The sequence below is a fragment of the Melampsora larici-populina genome (genome assembly GCF_000204055.1).
Source record: "Melampsora larici-populina 98AG31 unplaced genomic scaffold MELLAscaffold_22, whole genome shotgun sequence".
Lineage (NCBI taxonomy): Eukaryota > Fungi > Basidiomycota > Pucciniomycetes > Pucciniales > Melampsoraceae > Melampsora > Melampsora laricis-populina.
Genome location: NW_006768786.1, coordinates 868,391 through 881,363, shown reverse-complemented (window position 1 = coordinate 881,363; position 12,973 = coordinate 868,391). Strand labels below are relative to the sequence as shown.

General features: G+C 41.9%; 3 protein-coding genes across 3 annotated transcripts; 2 read left to right on the top strand and 1 right to left on the bottom strand.

Moving 5' to 3' along the window:
* Nucleotides 1–542: 542 nt before the first annotated feature.
* On the bottom strand, nucleotides 543–4,323 carry MELLADRAFT_78014 (uncharacterized protein; the record flags this gene model as incomplete). The annotated part of the gene is made up of 3 exons (XM_007410794.1): nucleotides 543–2,463; nucleotides 2,528–3,627; nucleotides 3,690–4,323. 3 exons carry the CDS (start codon nucleotides 4,234–4,236, stop codon nucleotides 1,012–1,014), a joined length of 3,099 nt encoding a protein of 1,032 aa, XP_007410856.1.
* A 958-nt stretch (nucleotides 4,324–5,281) lies between these two features.
* MELLADRAFT_107278 (uncharacterized protein) lies at nucleotides 5,282–9,417 on the top strand (the record flags this gene model as incomplete). The annotated part of the gene is made up of 4 exons (XM_007410850.1): nucleotides 5,282–5,321; nucleotides 5,380–5,885; nucleotides 8,446–8,512; nucleotides 9,182–9,417. The coding sequence occupies 4 exons, from the start codon at nucleotides 5,282–5,284 to the stop codon at nucleotides 9,415–9,417; spliced, it is 849 nt and encodes a 282-aa protein (XP_007410912.1).
* A 1,564-nt stretch (nucleotides 9,418–10,981) lies between these two features.
* On the top strand, nucleotides 10,982–12,272 carry MELLADRAFT_87712 (uncharacterized protein; the record flags this gene model as incomplete). The annotated part of the gene is made up of 3 exons (XM_007410851.1): nucleotides 10,982–11,456; nucleotides 11,527–12,156; nucleotides 12,205–12,272. 3 exons carry the CDS (start codon nucleotides 10,982–10,984, stop codon nucleotides 12,270–12,272), a joined length of 1,173 nt encoding a protein of 390 aa, XP_007410913.1.
* Nucleotides 12,273–12,973: the final 701 nt, after the last annotated feature.

Sequence of the window (12,973 nt, the reverse complement as noted above, 5' to 3'; positions counted from 1 at the left end):
AGACAACTTCTCAACTCTCGGGCACACTGTCGAGGCTGTTAGGTAAGCTGCTTAAGGCTACCTATGCGGGCCTAGGGTCAGAGGGGGGGTCTGACTAGCAAACTGGGGGGGGTCGGAATAGCGCGATCCTATTCGAAAATGACCGACTTTTGTCGGTCAATTGTGGCGGTCATATGACCGCCAGACGTGTCTGTGGTGTATTACCCCAAAAAAAGGGGGCGTCGGGTATTTTCTTCCGGGCGGTAAATAGTGGTTTCCTTTTTAAAACTTTCAAACTTGTCTCTTTCATAGAAATTTAGTTTTTCCAGTTTGTAAAAATTAATAAGATGATAAGAAAAGAATAATAACAATCTAACAATTGATAATACCATTTTTGAATGAATGAAATCAAAACAAAAGTAAGAATTGATCAAACTGAACTCGCGTAATTTGTTGAATAAACCTCAACTTTTCAAAATCATATTCCATTCTCAAACCAATCCCAATAACCATTATAAACCTCCAATCTCTCACTCAAACCTCTTCTACTTCTTCTTCTTTGTATCCCAAAAAACTTTGCTTTTCTATACAAATAACAAAACATATATACAATATATTCACAGAAAAAAAAAACCTTTGTAACCCAGAATAGATCAAACTGAGAATGAAATGAAATGAAAAAACCACTAAAACTGATACAAATCTCGTCATCTTTATCAACAATCTGAAATTCTTTGATCGAATCTCTTGAAACCCTTCCAAAATCCAAATCCAAAATCCAAATCCAAAATCCAAATCCAAAAAGTTTTAAAAAAAATGAAAGTTTTGAAAAAAAAAAGAAATCGGAATCGGAGTTCTTATATGATATGTATGACCAACAACAAAATGGAACAACAACAGCAAGGTTTGAACAGATTGGATACATACAACACACTATCTAATCAAACAAACATCATCATTACAAACACACCGAAAGATTTTCATATTTTGAAGTTTTCAAATTCCACGCTTCTTACATGATCAAAAAAACCTTCATCTTGTAGTTCTTTTATGAGCTTGATAAGCCAACCATCTTTTCCTACCTTCATCCAACAACAATTCCCGATGACCCGAATCGACCAAACGATCACTCGTCTCACCCATCCCAAGACCCACAGATCCAATAGTATGAAGCAAAAGATCTTCAGCTTCATCACCTTCATCAACTTCTTCAACCCCACTCAAATCTTTCCTATTCATCTGACCTGTTCCTCTAGATTTATGATTCACACTTGACAAAAGGTTCGAAGGACTAGTTGACACAACTGATTCTGAAACCAATCCTTCTAATAAATCTCTTAATAACCTTTCAGCCCACCATCCATTTCCTCCATCCGATCCATCTTTACTTCCACCCGGTTCATATTCCCTGAACCGTTCCATAGCCGTTCGATTCCTAAACGTTAAGGTCAGATTCGATTGAGAAGAAAGTGGTGGTGGTGAATGACTACTACAATTACTAGGATACCGTACTGCTAATGGTCCGTAATGTCCTTGCATTAGTTTTTCCCCAAAAGCTGGTACTACATCTACCACTTCACTTGTCACGTATTCTAATTCTTCACATACTTCTGATAATTGGTTTCGCGAAATCTTAAGTTCTGATTTAGATCTCATTGGGATTTCTGATTCTTCTGATGACGATGATGATGATGACGAATCAATAGAACACCGATTCGGTATAAATGACTCCTCTTCAAGTTCGATTAAAGGGGATGGTAATCTATGAAGATCGACCACCGAATCCAACAAGTTCGTTCCATTCGATTCACTCGATCCTCCAGTAGCAGCCGTCACAGCCACCACAACTGTAGCAGCCACCGACGATGATGAACTAGCTCCTAATCGATGAGAACCCGAGACCTTGACCGTCCGACCAAACGCTCCAACATACTCTTCTAAGGCTAATAACAATTCTCCTAACAATTGGGTTTCCACTCTTGGTTTGGTATTTGATGTTCGTTGATCAAGTTGGTTGGGTAAGAAGCGTCTACGGAGTGGTAAGAAGACGTTGGGTCCAGTACTTGGAAGGCCTATGTGATTCGAAGAAGATGATGATGATGATGAAGGATTAGATGATAAGATTGAACTAGAAGGGATCATACTTGTAGGACTCGATCTGATCAATCCTAATGGTGCTGGATGTCTAAAGCCCTTGGGTTTCGGATTGTAATAATTATACATGTTATGGGTTTGAGAAGGTTGCGAATGATCGGCTTGCATCATCGTAGGTAACGGTCTCATGGGCATGATCGAGCCTGCATCTGATGCTCGTCTTGAATCTGGACAGTTTGGATCGAGTAATGGACATCTTGTACTTCCACTCGAATAAGATCCCGTTCGACATCGATGATGTGAGGTAGAGTATGAATCTAATGAACTGACAGATGGCGCATAGAGTGACATGTCCGTCGAAAGTGCTCGTACAAAGTGTGGGGCATCCTTCTAAACAAAGAAAGTGACATGATCAGTTGCACCATCAGAAAGAAGAATGAATCAAAGACCTTACCTCACGATCACTCCCTGTAGAACCACTCTGGGAGGGAGGGGTATATAGATTCGAGTGGGAGATAATAGCAGACTTATCGAATGGAACAAACAAATCATTGATCTCAGGAAGAGAATCATTCTTGAGTGTAGATTGTCTTCTGGTCCGACAAGGAGGTAGAGGAGGTGCACTCTCATATCGTTGATCATCATAATCAAATCGAGTAGGACGAGTCAAACCTTGAGATCGATAATACGAATCATTTGAAAGAGTTCTGGTACCTGATTGAAGATCATCCGAAAGTTGAGCCGTACCAAATCGATAGGTTTCTAAACTCGCTCCAAACTCTGTAAACGATCTTGAGTGAGTCGAAGTCGGGTTCAGTTTAAAGGTTAGATCTGTAGGTAAAGGTGATGTCAAGTTTGGTGCAGAAGGTCTACGTGAACGTGGCAAATCATCATCTAGATCATCTTGAACTTGACTAAAGCTAGGTGTATTGACAGAAGAAGCCCTACGAGTGAAACGAGAGTTTGAGGAGTCAGAGTGAGCAAAAGGTAATCCACTGGCTCGATTGGATTTGTTGGTCAGATTACGTTCATGATCATGAAGATTAAGATTATGAATGAGAGTAGGATGATTGAATAAGTGTGAATGATGAGTAAGATGACTGAATGGACTGATATGATTGTTTAAGAGAGGTGAGGAGCCAACTGAAGAAGACGAAAGAGTCGAAGTCGAAGCTCTTGGAGGATGAGAGACGAATGAATTAAGCGGATCTAAACCAAGGTTAAGTCCAATGATAGGTGTCGAATTTGATTGTCGTCGTAGACTTGCACTCGAGTTTCTTGAAGAAGAAGTGGGACCTGATTTGGATGAGGTGTTGGATAGACTTGGACGTCGTTGAAAGATGGATTTCTCGTGTGGATGTTGGGATCCGTCTTGGAGGATATCGAGAAGAGCTGTGCGAGTCTTTTGAACGGTTGGAGCTTGTTCTATTGAAGCGGGTGAATCACATAATCCGGTGGGATTGGCGGCTTGTGATGTGGTTGATTGATTAGGGTATGTTGGAAGAGAGGTAAGGCTTTGAGATAGTTTGGGATTGAAAGGGTCGAATCCTGCGGCTACAGAATTGATGAAAGAGACAGATTAGTATTGATTAGAAATAGATTGAATGATGACTTACGAAGATAGATAGTTTGTTGTCTTTCTGAATTACGAGTGAGAGACTTTGATGAAAGAGAAGTTGAAGTTGAATGGGTATGAGTATGAGTGTTAGGTTGAGTGTTTGATTGATTTTGAGAAGTGGATTCATTAGAAGAAGAGATTGAAGAAGAAGTAGATCTAGTAGCAGTTGAAGAAGAAGAAGTCGTAGTCGTAGTGGTAGTAGGATGAGAAGGAGGTAGTTGTTTATGATTTGATCGATGATGATGACGTTGAGTAGGATCAGGAAGTGGTTCGGCTAGAGTATGAGCCCAATTTGAAGAAACTTGAACTGAAGCACCGTGACCAGAGGAATGATGATGGTTGTTGAAGTCTTTTGAAGATTTTGAAGATTTTTCTTTCAAGTTTCTACGACCCAGTTGAGCTAATCTTGACATGGATTTAATATGATTTGAAGTAGTATTTGAAGTGGTAGATGGAAGTTGATAAGTTGAAGTTGAATGATGATTACCTTTAACGATCATGAAGAGTTGATGATGATGATTTGATGATGAATTGCTAAAAGACATTTGATAGAAACAAAAAGGAAAGAAAGTATAGAAAGTATATTTAATAGAAAGTATAGAGAAGTATCTCTTAAAGTGTATTGTTGGTTGTTAAAACTCAGCTTACTGGTACTACTACTACTAGTAGCCGTTGTTAATCCAACCAAAGTCATGTCAACCAACAACTCTCAATTAAATCAATCAATGGAATCTTTGTATTCTTATCAATTCAAATCTAACCATCAACCCTTTAAATTAACAATCATTCAACTTTAACACCAAAGGGCATCCAAATACCCAATCACATTCAACAAACTAAGCACAATGGGAAAGATAAGACAAAAAAAACAGCAAAGGATACTTTTGGAGAACAAGACTAAGAATATGAGAAATCTTAGTAGAAAGGATCATCTCATTCCTAGAATCATATCAATCACAACACACCATCAAATGAATATGCGTATAAACATATATCAAGATTCCATTCATCTTTAGGATGAATTGAATAGTACTAAAACAGAGAACCTATCTCATACTTGGTCTTGAGGAATTGAAAAATTGAGACATCAATTTGGGTCAAAACATCAATTGAAATAAAGTCTAAAAACTTCATTGCCTATGACTGCAAAAGAAAGTACTGCCCAAACTTAAAAGACTTGAGAACTGGGTTACCGTACAGTTCAATTCAAGTTGACTTGTGATATAAATTGACAAATTGATTCAAAGTCAGTGGTTTATATTTTGGATTTTAAGTACTACACCACCGGGTGGTTCTGTGCCGGAAAATCGCCTCATCAGGTCCAAATTCGGTCCAGCCAAGAAGGAGCCTCGAGTCCGACAATCTCGGCCTCAGATGCGCCTGTGAGACGCCCCGCCCGAGATCACTGCTTGCTGCCTTGAAGGCACATGTCAGACTCCGGGTAGAAGCCCGCAAGTCGTCCTACAGTGTAATTCGCGCACAGCACAAACACCACAAGCTTGCTCAACCACACGCACTTGGTCACACCACCGACTCGCCAGACAACATCTCAACCACACGCACGCCACCAACCTCGCTACTTTGTCAGTGATGGTTAATATATCCACGCTACTTCCTATACCGGACCGTTGTAAGTCCCTCTGTACCTTCATAATCAAACATATGCTAATGCACACATTTACTTGCAGATATCACTTTCCAACCGCATGACTCCAAGTTCCGATGTGAAGTTTGCTGTGGCCGGCCGATGAAAGATTATTTGGCACACATTTCAGCAGACAACCATAAACGGTCCATAGCCCATTTCATTGATCAACAGAAAGCGCAACAAGAGATGCTGCCGGGGCTCCACAGCACGGCAGACAGGGAACTCAGTCCCTTTTTGCATCCGGTGACACCTCCTGAATATCGAAGGTCACCCTCGCCTCCACCTCCAGCATCCCCCATTATGCCACTTTCTCCGCTCACCAACCTTCGCAGGTTATTATCAGGAATTCAAGACGATGACGCCACATCCTCCGATTCAGATTCATCCAATAACCCAATGAGCTTTCATAACTTGAAGCAAGCTCTTGAAACCCTCGCCGCCCTGGAGGAAGAAGACGTCGATGAATTCGAAGAGGAGGAGCCAGAATTAGAAGAGACGTCAAATATTGATGACATGAACGGATGGTACCCATTTAAAAGGAAGGAGGTGAGGAATCATCCTGCTTCCCTAATCGTCCCAGCACAAAAATTGATATTGGGTCAACAACAGCAAGTCGTTGCCCTCTTGATAATCGGGAATAGTCGCAGCATCCTTTCACGATCTCAGTACGACAGGATTCGCTTGATTTTACGTATCTGCTCTGTAAACCTGCCTACGTGGAATTCTTTGAGGGATTTGAGCAATCGATTGAAGAACAGATTGGGTATCAAACTCATTGAGAGGCTCAGTCCTTCAGGCACACCCTTATTTGGACTGGATGTGAAAAATATCTTAAAAAATGTTAGTGTTTGTCTCTAATTCTTATACACTTGTTTTGGTTCTGAGTCCTTTGTTTTGTAGGAGCTCGCGAATCCTCTTGTCAGCCCCCACATTGTATTTCTTCCAGAACTTCCCAGCAGCCACGAAGCCATCAGTCGTCTTTCCCAATGCAAGAAATGGCGAGAAGATTATTCTCCGCTTTTAAGAGTTCAGATGGTTGTTTCAGCAAAGAACAAACACATATACATATATGAGCCTGTTCAGCTCCAAACGCATCAGCTGGTTGTTCCAATTTTTTTTTATCAACAAAACGGCAAGATCATGGCAAAGTGCCTCCCTGCCGATGTTCAACCACACCTTGGTGACCCAAACCGTCTCCACATATTGTTACCAGAGGAGCGTGGATTTGGTTCAGACGAGCTGTATATCATTGAGGTCAATGATATATGGAGATCGTTTCACGAAATTAGGGTTGGGGATGATGGTGTTGTTCTAAGTGACATATGTCAGAATATGTATCGTAAGTTGCTTTGGTCAAACTTCATCCAAGTTTGACCAAAGAATCTGACTGTTTGCTCGATATAGAACTTGACAGCTACGACTTGTATTCCATACCACTGGTGAACCCGTGGCGAGAAAAGGCGCAAGGGAAAGTCATTCGACATGTTCCCATCACCTTATACTCTGACGACACCTCTGGTAATGTGTCCAAAAAGTTCAATAAGCACATGAGTGTATATTTCACTCTAGCCGGTTTAGCCCCTGAATGGACAAACCAAGAGTTTAATATACATTTTTTGGCGACGTCAAACTCAGCTGGTGCTCTTGATTTGCTTGATGAGATAGTTGATAATATCAAGTGAGATTCCTGTAAGCCTCTATGATTCCCCAAAGACGTCTGGCTGACCGCATGTTTCAAATAGCGACATTGGTACAAACGGATTTACGGCATATGACCACTGCCTTGGCGAGGAAGTGTTAGTCATGGCAGCAGTCCTCTGTCATGTGGGTGACTCACCAATGCACGCGGAAATCTCCAATACTACCAATCCCGCCATCACCCTCACCCCCTGTCGAATATGCGACCTCCACGTGGCACGCCAGGCAGACAAGAAGGCCAACCGATATGTACGTGATTTTCTGGGCCGCAACGACCTAGGACAGAAAGTGGGTCTTCTTTAATTCATCAATTATGTTATCATTCACCTGAATTGTTTGGATGAGGTAGATCAATTTGCCAGGACGGAAATGGGACGTCACCAAGTTACGTACCCAGGAGATCTGGAACCTTGCACAAAGGAGCAATACAAAGACGTTAATTGAAGAGACTGCTCGGGCGTATGGACAGAAAGATACCGTCAACGATTTTTTCCTTAAGAAAATGCACACAGCTCATAACCAACTCTCACCAAGCGATGTTGAACAACTCTTCAAAAAGCTGAATGACGAGCAAGGTTTGCATCTATTCAATCCCATGCTCAGGCTTCGAGGTGCGTATGATTCCATTGTATCTATTGGGTGATCTTAACTTCATGGCATTGAAGTGGCTATATTATTGCTTCTTTCAGGATTTGACGGCCATCAGGACACGCCCTTTGAGTCCCTTCATGTGGTCTTACTGGGCCATACCAAATACCTCCTTCGTGAAACCATGGAAGAACTGTCTTTAAAGTACGGGTCCAAGAAATATGATGAAGTTTATGCAAGTTGGAGCAGCTTTTCGATCAAAGGCCTCAATGTTCCTCCAATCATTCCAACAACTCTCATACAATTCAATCGCAGCCTGGTAGGGAAGGAATTCAGAACAGTCCTACAAACGGTCCCATTTGTTCTCTTTGAACACCTTGATGTCGAAAAACGTCATCTTTGGATGTCGTTATGCCTTTTGAGCTCTTACATCTTTCAATCTGAGATTACTGATCTGAAAGTTTATCTCAAAGAATTAGAGGCGCGCATTGACTCCTTTCTCCATCAATTGATTCACCTTTCAGCTCAGTGGGTCAATAAACCCAAGTTCCACATGTTGGTTCACCTCAAAGAATGCATTCAAAGGTTTGGCCCGGCGATCTTATATGCAAGTGAAAAATTCGAGTCCTTCAACTTTAGCTTGCGAAACGCTTCGGTTCACTCTAACAAAGGAAGTCCTAGCAAAGACATCGGCAACACTTTCAACAACCGGGTCCTTTTGCGGATCCTTTTGTCGGGCTCTTCTTTCTTCGATCACGAATTTCAGGCGCGTGTCAGAGGTGGCCCACTTTTAACAGGTCTGTTACAACAAATTCCACAGTTGTATACAGCAATGGGCTTGAGACGTCCGCAAGGCTCCAGCGGTGACGCACTCTATACGTGTGGAAGTGAGTATTGCAAACTTGAAGTAGTTCTTTAGACAATTGCCGCTGATCACCTTGGGAACTCTTATTCCAGAGCCTATTGAACCACAGGGTCCGCACCCTGAGTGTTTGGGACACCATGCCGAAGGGTCTCTGCAAGAGATGAAGAGCGTCACTCTTCCAAATGGGCAGAAGATTGAGCCCGGTGATTTTGTCCTGGTAATTTTAATTTTTTTTTTGCATACCTAGCGTTCTTTTTGTTGAGCTCCAAGGTTCCTTTTATAGTTACAAGATACAGATAATATCAGGCAAGTATCTTCAATATGGAAGCCTAATGGTTTGTCACCTTCAAAAACAGTCCTGGTATTGAAGGTCTGTCGTCCTGGTCGAATTGTGCCATTTTATGGCATGCGAGAGTTCATTGTCACTGAAGAAATTGTGGAAAAGCGAGTCAAGGTAAAAATAATTGACACACTTTGAATTTGTCCAAATTTCTACATTGTCAAACGTGATGCTGACCATTACCATCATTTCATTAGGCAGTTCAGTGTCTAATGAACGTGCAGCACAATTGTCACGATGGCAATTGTCCTGTTGGCCAGTCAAACGGACGGCGTATCGAGAGGCGCAATGTGGGGGCAACACTTCCGATCATTTGTCATTCTCAGTCAAATTCTTTTATTTTGAATTCAGCTGCGCACTATTCAGCAGAACTACATAGACGCCTATCTGAAGTACAAGTGTCGGATGTCACTTGCGCCCAATGGAACGAAGCCATCAACAGTGGGATCAAAACCTGGGAAGAGAGACCGGTATGTCCTCCAAAGCCACGTGCACGTGCAACCCAGGCAAAGGGATCTAAGCAATCTAAGCGAGGTCGTCACAATGTTCCACCTGAAACCATCGATTCTGACCAGTCAGATGATTGATCAACCTTTATTTCTTCTTTGTGAATTCCAAGTTCGATTGTGTATGGTGGAACTACCAAAACCACTCAATTCTCATTCATGATTATTCAAATTGATAATCTAAGAACATATCTAATAGCATGTAAAGAAATTAAGACAATTCCGATTTTTTCTTTTTTTATAATCGGAACCCTACTCACCCTCATGCCTAAATGTGATATCAAACGCAAAGGTGGTCGAAGAAATCTTTCCAACTGATTTCTTTGAACTTCAGTGGCACTATATTCTCCTAAGAAGCGACTGACTCCACAATCAAAGTATTGCCAAAAGCCCCAAAGATAGGTTGAAGTGTTAGCGAGAATGCATCAAGGAAAAGAGCGTAAGTTTTCATTGAGGCGGTGTGTTCTAGGCGATGGTAAACGATTCCTCAAACCATCTTCTCATTCCACCTCTTCTGATTTAGAAGAATGTGTGATGATCATTTCTGGCATCCGATAATTGGCGAGACGCTGACGGAAGACTAGATTAATTACTCTCAAGCCAAAAGCCATACAAGCTACGTAAATATGACCACTGCGATATGGCTTTTGGTCAGATTATCAAAATATCAGTCAGGAGAATGGTGACTCTGTTCTTTGTATTTCCCAGTACCATTCAGTGGCACGAGTATCTCACCAAAAAAAAGGTAAAGTGAAATAACACCAATAACAACTCTAGTAATTGTAGATTAGTGAAATCGAGTCTTATTTTTGGTACTAATGAAACACATTACACACTTGATAAGTAGCATGATTCCCATACTGCCCTTTTTGGCTGAGTATCAGCTTGGAGAAGGGTGTGGTCGAATTACCTTCATATGGTTGCAGCTGTGATATAAATTAACGTTATCGGTTTCAGGTCATTAGACTGTTTGAACGCGTCGGTTTCAGGTCATTAGACTGTTTGAACGCGTTCAAACAGTGTAATGACTTCAAACAGTCTAATGACCTGAAACCGATAACGCTCATGGTGGCCAACGGCCCCTTGCGACCCTGGTGTTTGTTGATTCCTCATTCTTTGTGATGGGGGTAATTGCCCATTGCAACACAGGAAGCGAATCCAGGGTCAGAAACTGGATATGCACAAGTACTAGCATGGCAATGGCCTGACGTAGCCATCGCGATGTCTGTGCTCAGCCAGTCCAGATGGGAGATTTCCCTTTTGCACCTGAGTGATTCAGGTCTCAAATATTTACGAAACAAACTGGGTTTGTTTCGCGATATTAAATAGAGACCATTTGCATTTGTGCATCGTTTTGCCCACCCCATCGTAGTTCTTCACTCTTCCTATCTTAACGCATCTGAATTCTGAATTCCAATTATCAATACTATCAGTTCCTATTATCATCAATCAATCATCATTTTACCATCCCTTAACTCAATTCAACTCTCCATTCGTGTACGCAAAGAGCAGCCTAGGCCCATTTTCCGCTACTCCAAATTCTCTCTGTCTGTATCCTACTCAACCTGCCTGCTTCGAACTTTGAGTTCAGCTCGACGCATAACCCTGAAGCTACAGGTTGAGCAGGTACTTCAGTGCTGATATAATGGAAGAAGTTGTTAAAAAGCCAAAGCATAAGTCTCCTAGCACTATTCGTTGTCGCAAAGCGCATTCTCTCCGACAAAAACTTGAGCGCAAGAAGAATAGACCAGCAATAAACCAACGCTCCGTCAAACTTGCACAATTGACTGAACTCTACGGACTACCTCCCGAAACAAAGTTTCTTTTTTTCAAGAAAGGTCAAACTACACCTACTCGCATTCACTTTGGCACTGTCGTTTGCCTCGACGAAGACACCAGCGAACTCCTATTAGTTGCACGCTTCGTCGAGCGGACTCCAACCAATCTGGCTCTATTCGAACGTTACAACCACGCTATCTCTACAGTTTATCATCATGCCAAGGCACGTGGAATCGTCAAGACTAATGGTGCTGCGAAGAAGGTCAAAGCGCACTTACGCAAGTACGGCAAGATGCACGCAGCTGGATTTAGGCCTGGATACGATCACATTGCAAAAGCAGGTCAGTTCTTTGTAATATTCATGCCTAATGCGTCAAACCATACTGACAAATTTCCTAAATCTTGACCTAGGACCTTATGCGTTCAATGCAACTACCAGTGGCCAGCTTTGGCGCATGCAAGAAGATCTTGAGCGCCAAGGGAACCTTCCAGCCATCGAGGACTTCTATGCTGAGCGCTTTGCGGGTTTATCTTCATATGCTTTCAATTCCAACGCCGAACTAGCTTCCAGAGTGGGGGTTCCATCTTGGGCTGGAGAATCCTTCTACGTCTCTCCCAACGCGCAAGTGTTCGCCTCGAACATAGCCGTCACCTACGACGAGTTTTACAACGCCAAACATACCGACTTAGATGAAAGCAAGTACACTTTTGGTTTTTTTACACGCATCAATCGTCACACTGGGAAACTCTATTCCCTCCGAAATGACCCCTTTCAAGGCGATTCTAATGGATCACAATTCTTTTTGGACAACTACAATGTGACGGTGGACTTTGACGCATGCGATGGCGTCGTTGAAATGCTCTGGGCATCTCAAACTGACCACCACACTTCTAACTCAAAGACGTTCAACAAAAATAATGTGAGAGTAATCCCCGCGCGAGGCAGTATCACTCGCTTTGGTTGTGCTTGCCAGATAAACAAACGCCTGGTTGAGAGAATTCAAGAGGTCAATAACATGCGCGGGGACTTGTGCGATGATTGTTGGTTGCAACTGCGTAGCACTCTTCTCACTGGCTATCCTGAGGAAGCCCGTAAAAAGTTGGTGCGCTTAGCTGAGAAGAAAGGAATAGATGACTTTGCCCTTGTTTTTCCCTAAGATATTGTAACATCATGACTGCACACTGCGACTTTTTCATCACCTAATGTACATATATCTTTCTAACTTTCTACCTTCATTTCTTTCTCAACCCATTTCATTTTTTTCCTTTGGCGTTTGTGTCATGAATCTAGTTCCTTTTCATGAAAGCGTGCTACGCTGTCATATCATTTTCTCTTGACTGAAGACAAAAATATATTTTTACCTTTGTGTCTCTTTCTATTTTTGTGGCCTTGAGCTGAATGACCTCTTCTTGTTTGACTTCTTCCTTTTAGTTTCATCTTTGAGCGTACAAAATTTTTCGTACGCATTGTTCAGCCATATAAAGACTGTTCTCGCACCTATCAAACTGCTACAATCGACATTGGCCAATGTTATCAATCATCTCGCAAAGCCATATGCTGCCTATTCATAAGGATTTTGCGAAAAATGAGGCGTCAAAAGAGCGTCTCAAGACATCAGACAGAGGAAGAACTTGCCCAGTGAAGGTGGTGAATCAGTTCTCCATTACAAATGCATTGGAGGCACCATCATTTCAAGTCGTTTATTAATCCATCCATTCCAGGAATGATATACAATCAAATTGCTATTTGATCTTGTTAAATCGTTCATTGTACAATTACAATAGTTGTATTTGTCAAGAAGCCCGCTGAGATTTTTTGTCTTTTACTTCTCATATGTCGATTACTTTTGTGAAATTA